We start from the raw sequence: 22,898 nt of genomic DNA, 5'->3' as shown, positions 1-22,898 counted from the left end.
ATTTTTACTGCTAGCAGGTGATGTCTCTGGAAGTAGCTGCTGCTTGCTTTTTTGGCAGCTGGAAACAGCTGTAAACAGCTATTTCCCACAAGGCAACGAGGTTCACAAGCAGGAAACTGCCAGGACCATGGCCTTTACAGTTTCCTGTGGGAGGGGTTTCACCACAATATCAGCCATACAGAGCCCCCTGATCATCAGTTTGTGAAAAGGAATAGATTTCTCATGGGAAAGGGGGCATCAGCTACTGATTGGGATGAAGTTCAAGTTTCTCTTTAAAACTGTACTTCCCCTGTTGGTGCAACTGTATGCTCAACTATCCTTGTCCTGCATTTCTAGCCCTGCTGTGGTCCTCTTAAAGGACAACTAAAGAGAAAAGAATATGGAGGCCGCCATATTTATTTATTTTGAAAGGACATCACAGGTAAAAGTAAACTGAAGTGAAAAACAATTGTATCCATCATCCTCCTAAAAATGACTTTTTTAGCTACCCCACAGTTTTATTTACTTTTAAACCTTACTTAATTTAGACTTTACTGTTTCATTGTCACTGCTCAATGACATCTTGAGGACCGCAGTGTTAAACCCCCCTAAAGACTAGGCCATTTTTCATTAAATTGGCCACTGCGGCTTTAACCTTCCTGGCGGTAAGCCCGAGCTGAGCTCGGGCTATGCTGCGCAGGAAGATATCTCAGCCCCTGGTGGGGCGATTTTCTTCATTTAAAATGCTGTACGCGCAGCTAGCACTTTGCTAGCCGCGCGTACAGCTTGATCGCCGCCGCTCTGCGGCGATCGCCCGCACGCAGCGGCGCAAGAGGCCCCCCCCCCCCGCCAGAGCCCTGCGCTGCCCGGACCAATGAGTTCCGGGCAGCGCTATGGGCTGGATCGGAGGCGTCTGACGTCCATGACGTCATTCCGATCGTCGCCATGGCGACAGGAGAAGCCAAACAGGGGAGCGCGTTATATATGCGTTCCCCTGTTTGCTATTGATGCCGGCGACGATCGCACTAGAGGGACACATGCGCCCTCTAGTGGTGTTTCATGTAGCTACCACTCTGGTAGCTTTACATGAAACAAAAAAATTAAAAAAAAAAAAGGATTTTTGCCTTTTTGGCAAAAACAATTAACCGCCAGGAGGGTTAAGGCCAAGCTGCAGGGCCACACAACATAGCACACAAGTGAAATCTCCCCCCCCCCCCCCACACACACACACACTTTTTTCCCCACCAACAGAGCTCTCTGTTGGTGGGGTCTGATTGCCCCTCAGATGTTTGTTTGTTTATTTTTGTTTATGTTTGTGTTTTTTTAAATAAAAAATGTGTTCTTTTTTAAACTACTATACACCCCCCCCCCCCCCCACCCCACCAGCCAATCCCTGTGATCAAATGTCATAGACTTCAGCCGACCACCTCTGTGCCTCAGGAGGGGACAGTCGTGTCATACGGCTGTCCCGAGTACATCGCTGCTGTAGATCGCAGTGCTGTATGGGTAATTAGATGGCGGTTTCACCGTCTAACAGTCTCCTGAGCGCCGCTCGCCGCTCAGAGACTGAAGACAGGAGATGTGCAGGCAGCCTGCGCGCGATCTCCTGCAAAACAGAGCCCCAGGACTTTACCCCGAACGGCGTTAGGCGGTCCTGGGGATGCCGTCGCGGCCACGCCCATCGGCGTGACACGGTCGCCTAGAGGTTCATTGAAGTACGCCAAAGCTCAAATCAATGAATAGTTGACCCTTTTTATATCTTTTCTGCTTTCAGAAGCCATTAACTGACAGGAAAGTGTTTTATGGCTGTAATTACTTTTCAGTGAGGGTTATGCTATAGTCTGATCCAGTCCGAACCCGGACAGAAACTGTCACTTGTATACCTGATGACAAACTCTTTCAGGCAGAGAAAAAAAAAAAAAAAGAAACACAGCCTAGTTATGTGTGTGCTTGGCACTGAGGATCAACAGGATAGCCAGACAAATATTGTTTAAAAAGAAGTAACTATAGCAGCCTCCATATCCCTCTCATTACAGTTGTCCATTAATCTTTTGGCAGCCTCTTTTTTTTTCCTTGTGCTGTGGCACCACGTTCCATGTGCGTTTCTCCCAGCCCAATGTAGAGTGGGCACAGGGAGCACTGACACGTGAATCAGGACCCGAAGGAGGATATTAGCATTACAGTGCTTGGTGGAGGGAGAAGAGAGCTGATCCTGTGTCCAGAGCAGGTAAATATTGAATCACTTATAGCTCCCTGCGCCCGCTCTGCATTAGACACCAAGAGTATAGATGGCTACCGCTGCCCTGTACCAGGTTATCTCAAATTAGATAACACAGGAAGGGCAACTAATCGGTTAAAGAGACTGCAATAAAAAAAAAAAAGTTCTCCTGGGGGGTACTCGCCTCGGTAGGGGGAAACCTCTGGGTCCTAACAAGGCTTCCCCCGTCCCACGGTGGTCTCGCTGCAGCCCATGGAACGCACAGAAGACAATTTGTCAGGCTGTGCAATATTTACCTTTTCTGGCTCCAGCAGGGGCGCTGTTGCAGCTCTCCGCTCAGAAATAGACAATCTCTGTCAGGTCCACTCAGGTGCAGGAGACTTGCGCCTGCAGAGTGGTGCGGACTCGACTGGGAACGGCTATTTCCATCTATTTCCGAGCCAAGAGCCGATACTGCGCCTGCGCTGGAGCCGGAAAGATTAATATTTACATTCCGGCTGCGAGACCACCGGGACACAGGAGGACAGGGGAAGCCTCGATAGGATCCAGAGGCTTCCCCCTTCTGAGGCGAGTACCCCCCGTGGAATTTTTTAACATTACAGATCCTCTTTAAAGGGGCACTATGGAGAAAATATATTATACTGATTATCCTGCTAGCATGTAGAATCTAGGGCAGGCATGGGCAAACTCGGCCCTCGAGCTGTTACGGAACTACAAGTCCCACAATGCATTTGCCTTAATGAGTCATGACTGTGGCTGTCAGACTTCTGCAATGCATTGTGGAACTTGTAGTTCCGTAACAGCTGGAGGGCCGAGTTTGCCCATGCCTTATCTAGGGAAAACATAATTTTTCAAGCAGAGCTTTCTATTTCAAAGCCTCCTGGAAATGCTGATTTACATCACGTGACAGCTATTCTCAGTCAGTAACCAGCCTTTGCCGACGTGGTAGTCCCCTCCCACTGAGTGTTGCCAAAACCAGCTCAGCAAATCAACTGTGTGCCCTCAAGAAATGTGCCCTAGAAATCTCTGAAATTTTTGATTGGATGTGCCAGTACATATAAATCATTCATGATGTGTTCATATCTAAGTGACAGGAGCAGCAACTCATAGGAACGTAAGCCCCATACACACATACTATAAGGTAAAGCTGCCCGATAGTACAGTTGCTATGCAGGGGAGGTGGGCCGCTGAAGCACAGTGAGAGCAGCATCACGAGGCGAGTAAGGTGAGGGAGCAGAACAATGCTCTAGGCCAGCACTCAGCTGAGTCTATTACATGGGAGGGCATCATGGGCTGCTGTACACACGCTATGTTCTAAGCAGAGGTGGTCATTATTGACTGCCCCGACTGAGTCTAAAGTGTGCGTGCGTGTGCGCGTGTGTGCGTGTGTGTGTGTGTGTGTGTGTGTGTGGCTTTACTTGGTAACAAAGGATCACAGGGACGTGCCATAGTTCATTTAGCATTACCATCTGATGAATTATTGATGGGGAACATTGATAGGAACAAATGGCTGCTAGAAACAATAGCTTTAGTTGTGCTCATGTACTCCACCCCTTAGAAGTACTGTATGATTTTCAAGAACTTTAGAACTAAGGGGCAAGGTTACACAATCACAAACAATTGTACATGCTAGCTTTTCAGCAACTAAACTAGGCTGTATTCATGCCTTACGTGGCTCTCTGGAGTGCCAGATGTGAGGGAGATGAAGGCCAATGACAAAGCTGAAAGCAATGAAGTCTGTTAGTAAATAAACAGTTCTGTAGTGAAGTCAGATCTAAGCAGGATGGGACAGCTTGCAGCTACAGTACAGACCAGAGAAGGCTGTAAGTATTTATCACCAGCAAACTAACCAAGAGAGTTTAATGATTCCCTGCCCCCCTGTGGAGAACAGAGGGGGGAACTTATTTAACTCCAGGTCTGGAACTTGTCAAACTCTCAAAGTATAAAAAGCTTCATCACAGGAGAAAAAAAAAAAAAAAACCTGTTTAAGCTAGTCAAAACTAATACATTCTATAATCAACGCATGACAACACATGCATTACATACAAAAATGTTGAAATACTGATAAGCAGCGAAAGAATGATATCATTTACTGGTTAACTTAAAAGAAAAAGAGTAAGCTTTCGGCTAACAAGCCTTTGTCAGACTCTACAGGAATTGTCTTTTAAAGCGACCTGAACGAAGAAAGTCATCTCTGCTCTAAAGATAAGCAACAGTATAATAACTTTTAACCACTTAGCATCCACACATGGTTCCCCCCTATGGACCAGAGCAGTTTTGAGGTTTTAGCTATGTCTCCATTTAATCAGCAATAACTTTATTCCTACTTATGACACGTAAATGAAATATATATAATTTTTTAAAGGCAAACTAGACTTTCATTGTATTGCATTTTTTCCCTCAAACATTTTTTATTCTATGCATTTTAATAGGTAAAAGAAGGAAACATAGAAAACACACTATTTCTCAGTTTCACCAATTCCAGGTTAAAAATAAAAAGTGCTACTGTAGATATAAAACAAATTTCTAGAATATTTCTACTATTTATCACAAAAGATTATGTTCCTGTCAGAATTTATAGTGACAATATTTGATTCTGAAATAAGTGTTACACAGTGTGTATTTTTCACTATGAACTGAGAAAATAAAAGTATTTTTAATGGTAAAAGTCAATCTTATTGGTTCAGGGAACATATATTCCCTTTCACCAATTAGTGCTGCAACAGATTGTGCTGGAGGTGTGCAGAGGAGCAAGCCCAATTATGCACAGCTGTGCTTCAGCTACAAGACGTATATTTACGTCCTTGTGGCTTAGATAAAGTCACAAAAGATGTAGAAATACTGTAGTGGTGGATAAAATGGTTAATGGAAGCAGACAAAAGGTTAACATTCTGTATTTACATATTAGCTGTGTCCGCCGAGGACTGACAAATTTCTGTGCTGACACAATTGAGTGAACAAATTACACTTGTAGTTACTTCTCTCTTTGTTTTCCTTGTGTCTTGTGTAAGAGTTCAGGTCCACTAAGTTAGCCAATAAATAGTATCATCCTGATTTATGCTGGGGATACACGGTACATTTCTGTACAGTGTATCGACCAGCTGATCTGGCCAGCTGATAATATTCAGCTGGCCCGATCAAGCCGCTCGACCCCCGCCCGTTCGATTCCCGCCTGCGGACAATGGCAGGGAATCGAGCCCTGATAAGGAAGCGCCGGCGGGGGCGAGCGGTAATCGATCCGCGCGCACACGGACGAGCGGGGACGCGGCTGGGGTCGATCCGGCGGCTAATCGAGCCGCTGGTCGACCCGTGTATCCCCAGCATTAAACCCTCTTGATTTCATTGATGGCTAACACGGTACCATACTCTACTGTATTTGCAGTGAAAGAATTGAAGAACACCAATGCATTAAGGTTGGTCTACACATTACTGACATTTCAATATTTGGGCGATATCACCGAGTTGAGTTACCACTAAACTTATGTTTCTTTAAGACAGGGATTTTACACACTCATCACTGCCAAAACAAAGGCAATGAACTCTGGCTGTTGATTTTTTTCTTGATCCACCAGATGTTTCTGATCAGCTGTTGTCTTCACTGAAACTCAAGAGATGATCAGTATTGCGTTCTGTCGCATTGTGATGGGACATCCGACAAGGTGATTGGAGAACCAACAAGCTGGCTATCACTGCCCTTCAGAACCTGTCAAAAAAGGTTTGAAAAAAAAAAAATGTATGGCTCTATGTCCCTTCATCTGAATATATATTTTTTTAGCAGTGATATGATTAGTATATATTGTGCTGAAGAGGAACTGGAACTGCGACTGGAATGTGTCTTCACACCCTTGAGTGCTGCTGTGTTTAAACCGACTAGGTGGGTGTTCCTGGGTAGATCAGAGGAGAAAAGGCGTCTCAAGATATGCCTTCTTTTAAAGGGAACTATGGGAACACCAAAATCAGTTCACAAATAAAGCAACGGAGGGGTGCTGTGCTGGTCTCCTGCATTGAGTCTACACCTGCAGCTCTCCATATCAGACAGCAGGCCATAAGGCCTTTGTACAGCAGTTTGTGAATTACATTTTCAGCATGTAATAAGCATCTCCCATAAAAACTGACTTTTGCAGCTACTCATGGTAAATATAATACAATATCATCTATGGGCAATTACGTAACTACTGTTAACTAGATTAAGCAAGAAGTTTTAAATCAGGATTTAAAACTTCTTGCTTTTATTGATGGCTAACATGGTACAATACCCTACTGCTACTACTTAACTAGATTAGAAATCTTATTGCTATGGAATGCCTAATATAGTGAAACGTCATAGAATTCTTTAAACACCTTAATCCAGTTATAGAAATGGCTACCATACTATATATTACAAAAAATTCAAACTCCAGGTTGCAAGATGTCCACAGTCACCAGGACTTCTGTAGAATCAACTGAAGCCTCCTTGCCCTTCTTCCCAGAGACAACATGCCCCTCCCCTTCCCCTGACATAGATCACATGGTAACCATGTTAGCATGGTCCACATTCCAGTTGCAGCCAATGTCACATCAGTATCTCCCTAGTAGCTGACAATCTATCCAATAGATGTCAGTTACTAGGCAGCGTGGCTGTAGACAGTGGAGACCTTGGCTCCAATATTGGCTCTTCCTGTTCAGTAAGCCAGCACCTATTCAGTACGGAGTCCTGGGGCTAGACTCCCTAACACTGCTACTGCCTATAGAGCGCATCCTCATAGCTGTAGTTCTGGTGCTTTGAGTCCGCCAGAATATAAATGTTGTTATCTTGTCTAGTCTTGTCTTGGGACTGAAGCTAAAAGTCCACCACGATATGGTCCTGAGTGGCGGGCGTCAAAACCAGACTGCCCAGAGCAGCAATATATTGCTGTGCGGGGCGCGTAAGGGTAATTCTTGGCATCAGCGGTTGCCAGACCCCGAATTACATCTCCCTCCGAGTTGCGTCAACTTGCTAGGGGAATAGTATTTAACGCCGCCGGGGAGTAGTTATTAGGCTCTCCCAGTGCCCAACCTACCAGCGAAGTATACATACGTACGGCTCTCCAAACACTTGTTTAGTAATAAAGTACCACACTTGCAGCTCCAACATATTCAGAAGAAAACCTAGCACTTGTGAGACAAAGCACTTACTGTAGGCTTTGTCTCACATTCAGCCTGCTTATAAAGTCTAGCACACTACAGACAATCCTTGACCTACAACATACAAATCAAATGAGGAAGTTCATGGTCATAAGATGATTTGCACAAATGTAGCACCCATATCTGGCTAGGACACACTGTACGACACTGGAAAAGAGCACAAGTGAACATCTTATAGCAGACCTTAAAGAACAAGCGACACCCATGCTAACCTAGAAATAAAAAAACACATATATAAGTAGATAAATACTACTACTTACATAACAGATGTATTGTGCTATCCACGTAATGATTCCTGTGAATTTTATAAAGGAAAAGCAGAAAATCCTATTCTAGGCAGGGGCCATTTTTCCAAGCTAATGCTGACATCATATCCTCCCTGACTCTTGTTTCCCCCCTCCCTTCTCTTGCTCATTGTGTATTCATTAGCTGCCCTCCACCCAGAGTCTTCAGACACTCCCACTGAGGTGTATACTAACAACTACATTGTCTTTTTTTTTTATTTACACATCAAAATCACTGAGTCACCTCAGCCTTACTTGTAAACACAAGTAATCAGAGGGTGCTTCTGATAAGCAGCGAGGAGTATATTTGGAAGAGGAGTAATATATTTACAGCTGGGTCCAACTGCCAAAAAAGTAAGCAGCATCTCCTTCCACTGATATCACCTGCCAGCAGTAAAAATGTCAGCATGTGGTAGATGTCAGAATGTAAATCAGGGAGAGGAAAGTTTTTACAATGGGAAAACACAGACTAAATAATTTATATATAATTATTGTAATAATAAAGCACTTTTTTATTACATTATTTTCACTGGAGTTCCTCTTTAAGATTAACCTCAGACATCCTGCTCTGGTCGGAGAGGAAAACAAAATATACTTTTTTAAAGCGGTACCGTCACCATAAAAATCAAATTTCAACAGCAACTGGTCTGAGTGTATTAAGTGATAAGGATGCTAATCCTGCATTCAAAACTTCCAAAACTTTTTCTGCTGTTATGATTTGGAGTTATCACATACTTAAGGAACACTGGCCCTTTAGTAGTCGTGCCAAAGAATTGCATGCTGGGGGTTCTTTTTATCTATAATCTATTCCTCCTCTTTCCTTTATTTCCCTGCCAGCTTCTTATCTGAAACCTAATCCCCTACTCACTTGTGTTTACAAGCAAGGCTGAGGCGACTCAGCGATTGGAGGAGACAAGAAAAAAAGTAAAGGGCAGAAATGACATCATGAGTTAGCCTTAACTGTGGGCAAAAGACATGGCCCCCACCACTAACAGAATTCTCATCATTTACTATATAACATTCACTGAAATCAAAACGTGGACAGTACAATACGTGTGTTATGTAAGTTGATCAAGTATTTATCTACTTAAATATGTTTTTCCCTGGCATAGTATGGCTGATCCTACTGCTTTAAAGGGAAGCTCGTATTAATTTGTTCAGTCATTTGTGTGCTGCAGTGACCTGGTGGCTCCAGCTTTATCAGGAGATTAGTGTGGTAAATATCCCATGTAGGCTGACAAGCTTTCATCTGAACAGGTCTCCAGAACCTATTTAGATGAAAGCTGTCTAGACAGTTTTATCATGGTCTAATTCAATCTAAAACATATTGGATACTGGAAATTGACATGTCTCAAAAATCTCCAGATCTGCACTGTATTTACTTTGTCTTATGACAGACAGCTAATGTTCCTTATCTGCATTTGGACACATTTCACTTTTGTTACTGGTCTGCCTTCTGTAACCACAAGAGATCAAACCACTCATAGCACGTCAGAGATAAAATTCCTGTCTTCAAATAACGGTCATCCCTTTAGTCTCATACACATGAAGGCGTTTCTGCCACCAGTCAGATACTCAATCCCTATAGCGACAGTACAGTACCACCACTGTACAGATACCACATTAGCTTCGGGCTAGCAACACATCTGTTGCAATGTGAAGAGTCAACGAGCGCACAGCGACAGAGAGAGAGTTTACCATGGGCAGGAAAGTGGGAAGAACAACGGGTGATGCCCTGGGCTTTGGGGTAACTCTTTAACAGATGTCGAGAGCCACTTTACACATGTTGGCTTCTTTCAAGATTCTCGGTCGCGATGGTCTTGTATACTAGCATAAGATACAACTCCAGTCATAAATGTTGTCCCTCCTACTCATGTTCGGGCATTCAATGACACAGCTTCTTTTATCTGCTTACAAGCTTCTAAGGGCTAGTTCACGCGGGTGACTTCCAGCGACTGTGCAAGTTGTTTACAACTGGGATCCAACACAGCCCGCATTCGGCTGAATGGCAGCATTCACTTAAATGTGCTCTCAATCATTTGCCAGCTATTGAATGAACATTGCAGTCAACTGAAAATCCTGAGGCCCCACGTGTAGCATTCAGTGGTGGTTGCGGCTACACGTGCCACCGGCAGTGATCAGTGTGAACCGGGCCTCAATTAGCTTGTGTCATGCAAGGGAACCCCTCCTTCTTCCCCCTCCAAAAAAGATAGTTTTCAACAAGAAACCTCAACCCACCAAAACTAAGGCCAATTCACAAGCCAGTGCACCATTGACCCCCTCCACCACCAAAACATTCAGTAAGTTCAATTTCAATTTCAAAAATACACCTCATTGTACATTTTATAACGGGGCCCCTCCGGACACATTGGCCATCACGAACACACATCACACGGTCCAGACACAAGATTTAACCCAACCAACACACACAGCCCCTAGTGACGAGCCAACTAATGAGGATACTTTAGGACTCTCACAACTCAGTGTTCACAGCACACCGCCCCCCACTTCCACTCCGCCCACCAGTTGCACTCCCACCACCGGCCTACAGACTAAACCTGGTCTCATTACCAACCATTTCAGCCCAGCTAATATATCTACCTCATCTTTTTTAGACTTACCCTCCACGATCACACAAACCACACTGGTCCTACCATTATCCAGCCCAACTATATCGAGAGTCTTCCTCCAACCCAAACACAAATTAAAACGATTACTCCCAGAATCAGAAAAAGAGGGAAAAGAGGGAAAAGAAAAAAGAAACCGCACACAATCGCTTACCCGCCAATAGAGCCCCCCACACAAACGCGCTGCATTTTCAATTTATCTGATCACACACTTTCCACAGCAGAAACCCAGTTACTGGAAAAAGGTCTTTCCTTTTGCCCTACCAATACTTCACAAATGTCCAAACTGTTTGCCGAACTCAATTCATATATACGCAAACTAACACTGAAAAGACACTTTGCTATTAAACAACACCAATCTATTCTATCAGACTCTGCCAATAATCTCATCCTTACCAAAAATGACCAACACCCCACCTATCTAGTCAATTCTAATGACATGGCCACTGAAAAATTCATCACTACTCAGCTGAAAGGCAGATCTAGATTCTACCCCACAGCTTCAAAAGGTAACTACATCGAAACTTTCTATACTCTAGTTCTCAGTGACCTTCAAAAATTAGATTTGGACCCCCAACCCTCCACCTCCAACCTAACAAAATTGGAACAAAAGGCCCTCCACTCAATTAGGAACAACCGTGATGTCATTATCAAACCCGCAGACAAAGGAGGGGGTATAGTGATCCTCAATACTACAGATTACATTACAGAATCCCACAGATTATTGGACAACCCCCTTCACTACACGAAGCTCACCACAGATCCCACTCCAACATTTAATCTCATCCTCAAATCCTTCATTAACCAGGCCTTTTTCAATAACATTATAACTAAAAATGAACGCAATTTTATCATCAATCATCATCCGAAAACTCCATTCTTCTACTACCTTCCAAAAATTCATAAAAATCTCACTAACCCTCCTGGTAGACCGATCATATCTGGTATAGATTCTATGACCAGCAATTTATCTAAATTTATAGACACACATCTACAACCACTAGTACAGTCACTACCATCCTATCTGAAGGACTCCCAACATCTCATCAATTTACTTGAAAACGTCACATGGAAGGCCGATTACTGTTGGCTGACATGTGACGTTTCATCACTGTATACAAACATTCCACATTCATTTGGACTCAAGGCATTAGACCATTATCTAGCAACCAACCTCAATATGCCTTCCACACAACAACATTTCTTGCGAAATTGCGCAGAATTCATTCTGCAACACAATGTATTCTCTTTTGCAGACAGTTTTTACCACCAAGCTACGGGAACAGCAATGGGGAGCTCCTTCGCACCTTCATATGCGAATCTAGCGATGGGATATCTGGAGTTACTCAAATTCAATGACCAAAGTCCATATTTCAACAACATCATTTTTTATAGAAGGTATATAGATGACCTCATACTGATTTGGAGGGGCGAGCGCACCCTTATTCCAACTTTTCTAGAATATCTCAACAATAATCCAGCAGGCCTTACATTCACCACCCAACATCATCCCACATCTATAGAGTTTCTGGACCTGGTACTCTACATACAAGATGCAATTATCAAAACTAAAACACATTTTAAAACAGTTGATTCAAACAACTACATACATTTTAACAGTTTTCACTATCGCCCTTGGACCACCAACACACCCTATTGTCAATATCGCAGAATCTTCCGGAATTGTACAGACCCATCCATATTTCGGTCTCAATCTACCGTGTTAACCAAAAAATTTACAGAACGAGGATATCCGAAAAAACTCATTCAAGACGCAAAACACAAAGCCATGATCACTCCAGTTATTAATAGGTCACTCAATGAATCCCAGAATAACCCTGTCTTCCCACGATTCATTACGGGCTACAGTACCCAACACACACAGATCCGATCCATTCTGAAAAAAAGGTGGGAGATTTTAATGCAAGATGCACATCTGAGACCCACATTACCCAAAGACCCCCTTTTGACGTTTAGAAGGGCCCCAAATTTACGGGGACTCTTGGCTCCAAGTAAACTCAGATCCGTTTCCACCCCGGCCACACCCCTTACAGACTCAGCGACCCCAGGCTCTTCTCCGTGCAATCACCCACGCTGTACAGCTTGTCAGTTTGTGGACACTACGGACAATTTTCATTCCACTACTACAAATATAACTTTTCGCATTAAACACAACCTAAACTGTATGTCAAAAAACGTCATATACCTTATATCTTGCCCCTGTAAACTACAGTACGTAGGACGTACCACACAATTGGTTAGGGATAGAATCAGACAACACAAAAGGAACATCCTTAAAAAATACTCCTCACACAGTGTGTCCAAACACTTCAGTACTCATCACAATGGAGATCCCAAGTACCTCAGGATCACGCTCATAGAGCTTATACACACCACGGTTATTTCTGAGGCGATACGGACGAAGGAGATGTATTGGATCCAGACACTAAGAACCCTCGTTCCGGAAGGGCTTAACGAAGTGCTGGAAAAATTATACTAATTAAAAATTTTACTAGTCAATTATACTCAACTTATATTCAAAAGTTTCTACCACAGTTCTCTCTTTTATCCATACTTTCTTTTTATACATTTTTATACAATTTTTATATAATCTCTGTATTATTTTTACTCTATTTCTAACGTATTTATTTCTAACGTATTTATTGAATGTATCTCTTATTTATCTATTTATAATACAGTCACTATGATTATGCCAATTGGGACACTAATTGAGGGTAACATGGGTTTATCCCATCGACTATTAACGACTAATCTTTGTCACTAACATCAAGGAATATTATATAACTTGTGTGTAATTTTTTACAGGTAAGGATGGTGAACATAAGGATAAATTTCCTCAAAGTATACATTATGTTTCACACTCATATACTGTTACAGGATAGGTGCAATTTACTTTCTAACCACTGGGTGGCAGTAAATAGCCACACAGTGACTGTTAATATGACCCTACAGCGATGTGGACTCTCACCTGATAGCAGTACATTATGGTGTAGTTAGTCCCAGCTAGAAAGTGCCAGATTGTCACTCAAAACATTTACCAATAGAGACATCTTTCTATGTCTCTATACTAATCTACCACACCTCGTAGCAAGCCTGGCAATTTGCCCTGGTCAGACATGGCGCTGACAGCGCTTCTCTTTGCCTACACGCATGCGCCGCCGCCCATCCGCACACGCTCCGACAACCCTCTTCACTCCAGCACTGGCGTCATCACGCATGCGCTCTATGCGTACTGCGTACAATGAACGCGACGCAGCTGTCACATTGTGCGGCCCTATCTTCTGCTAAGGCCAGGTCTATTCTTGACGCATGGTGCGACCCAAGCGTCATGTCCGCTTCCGGTCCCCTAATCGGCTCGGCGGGAGATCCAGCTGCCAATAACTCAATAAAAACAATCAGAGGGGAGCGTTCTCGTTCTACAGAGGCGCTCTAGCTTTCAATTGACCTACACTGGGTAAGTGTCACTGGTTTTTATACTACCACTTTTACATGCCGCCGTGCATGATTAACACTGCACCTAATTTATATCTGCTATACTGATCTATGCAAATTTTATCCACCATAGTGGGATAGGCACTGTATAATATAAAGACATAAGGATTATATGGATCTACAACTTTATAGGGGCATGTTTAGAGATATTGGGATAAATAGCCCACGTATTAGAAAACCAAACAGATTTTGCTATGGATATTTATGAAAACAATATGACAAATGGTTGTGAAAGTTTTTGAGTACCTCCTAGCATTGTTTCTCTTTTGTTTTTTGTTCTCCCCTTTAGTGTTCTCCTACCTCAATTGCCTGATGAAGCGGGATGTGTGCCCGTGAAACGCGTTGCACTGTATTTGGAGACTAATAAATATTTTCTTGCATTATTTACGGCTTGATTTAGCCTGGTCATTTTTAGTGAGGGTAGTGGATCCACCCACCCCCTCCTTTTAAACGGTTTTTAACCCATCTTATACTATTTTGGCGCCTCTATTAACCATTTTTACTCAAGGGAACCCAGCTCACCATCCACTTCCTGCACCACGGACTTCCAAGTCTGCAGTCTATAATTTCCTTTCAACCTGTACAGATATTTGTCAGCTGAAACTATTATTGGTGTACATGACAGCTGGCCAATCACAGTGGTCACGGGGAGGGCATAGGGCTAAAGACCAAATTTGATTTGCCTGCAGTCATTCTCTGAAGGCTGAGATCTGTGTGTAGCCCTGTAAATACTGTATATAGCCGTGCACACAGGAGAGCACATCTGTAAGGGCCTGAGCACACCAATGTTTTTCTGTGCGTTTCTCAGAAATAACAATCAGTAACATTGATGTGTTACTGAAAAGCTGACAGAAGTGCCCTAGTGTGCTAATGTCCTTAAAGGGACACTTGAGTAAAACTCATTGTTTTTGTTTGACTTACCTAGGGCTTCCAACAGCCCCCTGCAGCTGTCCGGTGCCCTCGCTGTCTCCCTCCGATCCTCCTGGCCCCGCCAGCAGCCACTTCCTGTTTCGGTGACAGGAGCTGACAGGCTGGGGACGCGAGTGATTCTTCGCGTTCCCAGACACATTAGCGCCCTCTATACTGCTATATGGTATATGATATATGCTATAGCAGCATAGATGGAGCTATTGTGGCCAAGAACGCGAAGAATCACTCGCGTCCCCAGCCTGTCAGCTCCTGTCACCGAAACAGGAAGTGGAGGCCGGCGGAGCCAGGAGGATCGGAGGGAGATGGCGAGGGCACCGGACAGCTGCAGCAGGCTATTGGAAGCCCCAGGTGAGTAAAAATCATTTTTTTTTTGTTTGACTTAAGTGTCCCTTTAACGTTTGCGGCACAGATATACAGATACTAGTAAAAATGCCCGTTTTTTAAAATAACGGGTGCTAGTCCACAGCCACGACTCCAGCAAACCACGTATGACTGCGAGCCATGCGCATGGCTGTGTCCCACATGCACACACACCCACGACTGCTGCCTGAAGTCTGCCCATGTGCCACACATGTGCACCAAGCACCATCATGGACACAGGGGCAGAGGAGGACGCATGGACAGTGGTTTTATTATATAGGACTGTGCTCCATGAGTTTTTAGCTACAAGGTGGGAAGGGGAATTATAGACACAAACAACTAGGCAAGGAGAAAAAAAAAAAAAGTCTCTAATTGAGAATTATAGCTATACAAATAGGATGTTCCTTTCAGAGAGCTGTAATAAAGATTGATGAAGAAGGAAAAGCATTTCAAGATTGGCCAACTTTCTAAAAGTGAGTGCTGTATTTTATACAATAAGCAGTCACAAGAAAGTGACTCAAGAGTCTTTGTTTAGTCTGAAAGAACCACAGCAGCCATCCATATAGGAAAGCATAAAATACATAAAGGAAACAAAACTGCCTTGTACCTCTTTATCCAGATGATTAATTTGCATGTTATGTGTATTGTGCTAAATACAATGACCACCACATCAGCCCTGTACCCAGAGCAGTGAATGGAAAATGTGCACTGGGCGGCCAGAAAATGGGATTTTGTGAAACAAATCCAAACTCTGCATTATAAAAGGCAATATTTGAAAGGGCTCAACAAGCATATGCATTCTGGCCAGTTCTAAAGCTTTATATACGTTCTCCATTATGGTTGTCTACAGGAATTGGGACTCGATACTTCAGGCATCAGTTCAGGGGCGACTTATGAACAGATGCGTCATTAGCCTAGTTACACATCGGTTACTATGGTGCAGGTAGGAGGGACCATGCACTATGGGGCTGCTTCTGGCATGTGAGGTGACTGGGAGAACAAATGTACACTTGGGCAACATACATTGCTGAAGATCAAGCATGCTAAACATCAGGGGGTTCCCATACATACGCTAGATTCTCGCCATCACAAGGTATTACCTGAGAAGCAAGTATTAAGCTGACATTTTTAATAGGAGGGTTTTTCGGTGTCTTTTTTGGTCCCCTATACTTTCTTAGTAGTTTTGGGCCACCCAAGCTACTTAGGTACTCTGTTGTACTGGTCCAAGCTCTATCCCATATAGAGCCATATCATTCCCTGCCATGCACTGATGAGGACCAACAGTCCGAAACAGGCTGTGTGCATGTTGGGTTGATGTGGCTCTGAAACATATATAAGATATAAGCTTGCTATACACCAGCGGTTCTGGATGTAAGCGTAGCTTCAGGGGATAAAGAGACAACTTGCATATTCAGGAGTGATGCATTGTGGGAAACCACAGTTACACACTTAAAACTGAATTGTCGCAAATACCTTCTGTTTTAAGAAGGCAAACTACACTAAGCATTGCTTTTAAGTAGGAGGGCTTTTCGGTCTCTTTTAGTCCCCTATACTTTCCTAGTGGTTTTGGGTCAAACCGAGCTGCTTGGGTATTCTGTTCTGGGAAGCAAGGTGGTTGACAATTTATTAGCGTAGAGGACTCGTAGAGAAAAAAAAAATATTGACCTGATATTAGTGAATGCTGGGAAGCTGAGAAACTATAAGGCAGATTTTTATTTTCCACAATTGGCACAGTCAGCAGTTGCCAGCCGACCCAATGGAACCACCAGGCATTTGTGGGCAGCTACAATGCTTAGGACCAGCAGTGGAACCCATGAACGCTTGTCAGTTTCCCCTTCTCAATCTACAGGTAGCGTCCATCTAATGTTCACTAACTGCACCGCGTCTGAAACACTGACACAAAGTGCAGTCTGATCTTGACTCAAAATACTGTTTGCTGCATTATATTAAACATTTTAAAAGCAGCAGATCTCCGGCTGGTCACTAGCTTACTAGTAAGTTAGCACATGGTTTAACCATTCATGTAGGTTAGTTTGCGTACCCACTAGGGATGCTCACTGATTCTGCTGAAATGCAATTTCCGCATTTCGGATCAGAAATCGGTGATACTAGTGTGGTAACCGGATTTTTGCGGAAAACGCAGAAATTTACGCGGAAAATTCACTTACCACTATGTTAAATTTAACAAATCCATTACTACAAGCAAGGCCCCCATAGGTGCTAGGAACAACAGCTTTACAGTATTTGCAAGGAGAAGAGTGGGAACAAGAGGGGAAAAAAAAGATTTTCCGCTGAAAATCTTATCCCACCGGATACTGCACATTCTTTTGTCAACCACTGCCCCTCCTCCCCTCTCTACTGAACATTACACTCCATTACAGCACGTCTGTCTGTACAGTGCTCATTCCTTGAAACGTTGACCTAACAACCAAGAATCTAGCATAAGTATAGTGGACCCTCCTACCCCTCATCCAGCGGATCAACTCGGTCAAGCGCTGACTAAGAATTGTTCTCCTCACTCACTTCACCCGCCAAGTGATGCTCCTCATGTCTCTCTCTTGGGCACTAGAGACACATCTGTACAGCCCAATCCCTGCACTGTTGCCTGACGGAGTCCCATTCCCTCTCTTTCGACATTCCTCCTATGGGTGTATGAAGCTTTACATTATGAGCTCATGTCAGCGATAGAAAACCAGTACTGAGGTCAGAGGGGAGGAATGACAAACAAAAAACCTGTTAATCAAAATTTCAGTATGTAATGAACATTTCTAATAATCCCAGGCTACTGGATTTATTCTGGCCACACAGAAAGAAGATTGTCCATTCCGTGACTGGAATTACACTCCAAATTCACATGTATTGTATATTAATGACAACTGGAATATACAAACTAAAGTACATACCAACAATTTACCCACAAAAATAATGAAGAGTTGTCATTTATGAGCCCTGTACAATGAAACAGCGGTTGCATTCATTTGTTTACACTTCTTAACTGAAGGAGGCAGCACGTGGGTGGTCAATTAGCAAAAGAAAGAGGACAGACAGACATGGTAAGTCAAGGGTCATGTTGTACACTTGATGGCTGAGTGCTCCTGCATGCTAGGACTCTACACTTTATAAACACTCTACTTTTACTTAGGTAAGGAGAAAAAAGTCTTTATTCTGTAATTGGCGTGTACAGATTGATTACATGGATTCCAAAACAAAACATAAACCTGGAATGTTTTCTTTTGTTCTCCATATCATTTCATTCAGGTTAAAACACACAGAAAAATGTCTTCTAATTGCAAAATCCAAACAGAGGATAAAAGGGAAGCTCTACTTTAGTACAAGAGTATTGTGTGGTATTGCGTTGGACTTCCTAGAATTCTTGTCTTTCTGCTTGAGTGACTGAATAACCGCTGACCCATAAGCCTGAAGAAGGCAGCAAGTTACACTTTAAATATTCCCTATACTGACCCTAGTATGACTGCAAGGGCTCATTCATTACGCAGCACAGGAAAATAAATCCAAAAGGGATGCCTCAACTACTGCTGGTATGATTGCGAGACAGTGCAAAAAGACGCAGGGAAAACTGGGCGCACCATGTGTCACCATAGGCCATAATGTGAATTACGGCCATAGCAGCGCTCACACAGTAATTTGGGCAGAGTCAAAAGATGGAGCCCAGATTACTATGATGGCCACGTAATTCATCCGCCAGACGAATTACGCCTTTCCCCAGTGTCCATGGCGGCCTCGGGGAGTATTAATAATAAATGCTGCCGGGACATTTGCAGGAGCAGAGTGAGCAGTTTTCCGGCTTCACTCTGCGCCCAAATTCCCTGGCGCTGTTTTTGCATGTATGTGTCTAATCATTCCCATTCACCACCAGCAAATTATTCCCTAGATCATGTGGACATTTTACATGTTTAAATTAGCTAGCAAATAGCTGAGCGCATAGCTCACAGTCACTGACCGACTGACACCCCCTATCATGTACCTGGAAATGAATTAGAGAGCACACACACACACACACACACAACACTTCACACTCTTTATTGATGCAGATTTCTACACCTGCATAAAAACTGTCAAACCAACAGTTGTTTCGCATTCTTAAGATGAAAGGGGCATTTTTTTGTGTATGCTTGATGGGTGTGCGTTTCGCAGATGATGTATGTAACATTTGATAGGCAGTTCTTTGGTCCAAGCACCATAGGCGAGGTACCGATTAGGCTGAAGGGGGTGGGAGGAAGCCCCAGGTATGTATGTATTTTTCCTTTTGATTCATCTCAGATTTAAGATGAATACTCACCTGAAGACGCAGGGAGATGTATCACAGCGACGAGCGCAAACAAGAGTTCACACGATCGCTGCGCTTTGTGCAGGAGTCGTCGGGGTTCTTAAGGATCCGATACACCATGATGGTCGTTATTGTTGCGTGTCACATTCTGTTATCGGTGCACTCGTACTCATGTTGCAAGATCATGGAAATGATCATTGTCTCTCAAAAAATCTCTGGTCGTAGGAAAAATCTGGTACAAAATTGTGAGGTGGGTATGAGCCTTAGTACTTTTTAGTCATAGAACCTCAACAAAACATTACGATCAAGAGCAGAGGATCAAGCAGGACTGCCAGGCAACTGTTAATATTTAAAACGAAGGAAATAAATATGTCAGCCTCCATATCCCTCTCATATCAGGTGTGCTTTAACATCGCACGTTCCTGAGCAGCCAAATGCCAGCCACACATTCCCCCTCTCCTTTTCTACACAAAGCATACAAGTATTAACTGCTGGAGCCGGGCAAGTCATAAAGCTGTAAAGTCTGCTTGGCATTGAAGCTGACTGTACTACACTATCATTGTACAAGCTTTCCTATCTGCTAAACAATTACTGTCCTGGAAAACACACATGGGGGGAGAGAAAGAGTCATACAGGGATTATGTGACAAATTCATATCTGAATTTTCCTTTTGCTAAAAGCACAATTGTTACCTGTGACTGGGACATCATGCCAATAGGCTCTGTGACAAACTCAGAAAGCGTAGCCATGTTTGGTCGATAGGAATGATGATGTTGTGCACGGATCCACCTCAGGTCAAATCTCTCTCATACTAGCAAGACAATCTGGAAAGAAGATAAACTGGTATTTATTTCCTGATGTCACGGATTTTAGGCACATTTATATCCGATTATGTGTGTGAAGACAAATAAGTAGATTGAAATAGTTTGAGAGACATCCTATACAATAAAACCTAACTGTCCCTGCGTCATCAGCATCTTTTCCTGTCTGTCCAACCGAAGCTTTTTTTGTACTGCGCATGTGCGCAGTACAGAAAGCCGTTGGGACAGGAGGTGAGGCCAGGGAGCAGGGCGGCGGGTGCGCACTCACGGCGGCAGAGCCGGGACAAGGTCCTCCAGCACCCAAGGCTGAGACACCAAAGTGCGCCCCTCCAACCCTGCCACCCCAGCCATCACACACTGATTGCTATTAGACTAAGAGGCGATAATTTCCCTACCTAGAGCACGTTTTTATACGAGCTTAGGTAGACTAGTAGTGGATAATTGTTTCAGGACTGAAGCACCACAAAACAGTGGCAAATTCAAAGCAGCTGACATTCAGGCAACTGGTATTGTTTAAAGGGAACCGGAGGTGAGAGGGATATGGAGGCTGCCATATTTTCTTGTAAACAATGCCAGTTGCCTGGCAGTCCTGCTGGTCTATTTGGCATAATTAGTGTCTGAGTCAAAACCCTGGAACAAGCATATGGCTAATCCAGTAAAACTTGAGTCACAGTACCTGATCTGCGGCATTCTTGATCAGGGTATATGGCTAAAAGTATTAGACACACAGGATCAGGAGGGCTGCCAGGCAACTAGTACTAGAAAATAAATATGGCAGCCTCCATGTCCCTCTCACCTTGGGTTCACCTGAAGATGGCAGCATTCATATTCCTCTCGCTTTAGGCTCCCTTTAAGCTACATGGAAGGAGCCATACTGAATTCCACAAATTCTCTCAATAGCTGCAGATGTTAGAAACCTGGACATGTGTTTTATAAAGTTAGACATCTCCAGGAACCCTCCCAACATGCATGTCTTGGCAGCAGCACAAAGCTACCCTTTATTTAAAGTAGTTGTGCTTTTCTAAAATTCTGCAATGTGGTCAGGCCAAAGAGAAAGATTTGCCATTTTGACTTCAGGTCTATAAATCATCATCATGGAATCCTCCCCTCACAACCATATGACTACCATACATTCCTTCTTACATTATTTATCATTACAGCAAATGCTTCTGAATGGGGAGGATCACAAAATGATGCAGGAAAACAGAATCCAGGCATTATAGCAGGGATGTGGATGCAGTGAAAGTGGCATATATTCCTAGTTATATCTGGACACTGATAACGGGACGGGTGCCAGAATATTCCAAAAGGTACAACAGGGAAAATACTCCCATCTAGCAATCCAATCAGCATTTACCCCTTCAGCTGGGAGCAGGGCCGGGCCGAGGCATAGGCTGGAGAGGCTCCAGCCTCAGGGCGCAGTGTAGCAGGGGGCGCACAATTCATTCAGCTGTCATTCCTAATTGTGTTTGAAGCAGAAACAAATAAGAAAAGGGGATACATAGCAGTGACTGCAAGCCAGATAACTAGATATTAAGGTGTTGGGGAGGTTGTGGGCCCTGTGGCCCTCTTAGTCTAATAGCAATCAGTGTGTGATGGCTGGGGTGGGAGGGATGGAGGGGCGCACTTTGGTGTCTCAGCCTTGGGTGCTGGAGGACCTTGTCCCAGCTCTGGCTGGGAGTAACTCCATGCCAAAGATATGACATGGCTGCCGATTCTATTACAAAACATCACACCAGATGACTTATCCCAGGTTTTAGGACCGTGACCTGAAACTGCTTTTTATAGAAAAAGAAAGCCATTCTATTTAGATCAAGTACACAGACTAGATATTTAGCGTACGTTAAAAAGGGGCACTGGGAAAAAGGGCGCAGGGTTTTAAACAATAAACATGGATAACGTTTAAAAATATAATGTACTATATTTCGTTTAAATATTCGTTTTTATAAAGTTATAAATCATTAAATAATGTTCATGAAATCGGCAAATGTGAAAACGTTAATCTTCCATTTAAAAAGTGAAATGTATAACGTTTAAAAAAAAATTAGTAAGTAACCCTCCCTGTACCTACCCCTAACCCCTAGACCCCCGTATTGGTGCCTAAACCTAAGACCCCCCTGGTGGTGCCTAAACCTAAGACCCCCCTGGTGGTGCCTAACCCTAAGACCCCCCTGGTGGTGCCTAACTCTAAGACCCCCCTGGTGGTGCCTAACCCTAAGACCCCCCCTGGTGGTGCCTAACCCTAAGACCCCCCCTGGTGGTGCCTAAGACCCTCCTGATGGTGCCTAAACCTAAGACCCCCCTGGTGGTGCCTAAACCTAAGACCCTCCTTTTGGTGCCTAAACCTAAGACTCCCCTGATGGTGCCTAAACCTAAGACTCCCCTGATGGTGCCTAAACCTAAGACTCCCCTGATGGTGCCTAAACCTAAGACCCCCCTGGTGGTGCCTAAACCTAAGACCCCCCTGGTGGTGCCTAAACCTAAGACCCTCCTTAGTGATAACTGTATTGTGTGTAGAATAATGTTTTAGAAACAGTAAGGGATAAAATATATTACAATTTACGTTACGTACTGATCGCTTTATTTTGTGAATAATAATGTTTTACAAACAGTAAGGGATAACATTTAAAATAATGTTTTATTGAAATAGGAAACGTAAATCATCACAAGCAGTTATAAAACATTAAAAATCTTCGGGCGCCCTTGGAAAACGTT

The 22,898-nt window shown here is 43.5% G+C and overlaps 1 protein-coding gene across 7 annotated transcripts in view; it reads right to left on the bottom strand.

Annotated features, from left to right (window-relative positions):
• LPAR1 (lysophosphatidic acid receptor 1) overlaps positions 1–22,898 on the bottom strand; it is a 178,569-nt gene that overhangs the window by 51,512 nt on the left and 104,159 nt on the right. For 6 of the 7 annotated variants that reach the window (XM_068234334.1, XM_068234335.1, XM_068234336.1 and 3 more), the window contains one exon: positions 20,055–20,186. In XM_068234334.1, the coding sequence (XP_068090435.1) occupies positions 20,055–20,111 (57 nt within the window). In that variant the 5' untranslated portion in view covers positions 20,112–20,186. Of the gene's footprint in view, positions 1–19,374; positions 19,508–20,054; positions 20,187–22,898 lie in introns of those variants that run through there. The other variant, XM_068234338.1, reaches the window with a different exon arrangement.

Source organism: Hyperolius riggenbachi, chromosome 1 (assembly GCF_040937935.1).
Source record: "Hyperolius riggenbachi isolate aHypRig1 chromosome 1, aHypRig1.pri, whole genome shotgun sequence".
Taxonomy (NCBI): Eukaryota; Metazoa; Chordata; class Amphibia; order Anura; family Hyperoliidae; genus Hyperolius; species Hyperolius riggenbachi.
Note: the sequence above shows the minus strand (reverse complement) of the source record. Positions and strands in the feature narration are given on the sequence as shown.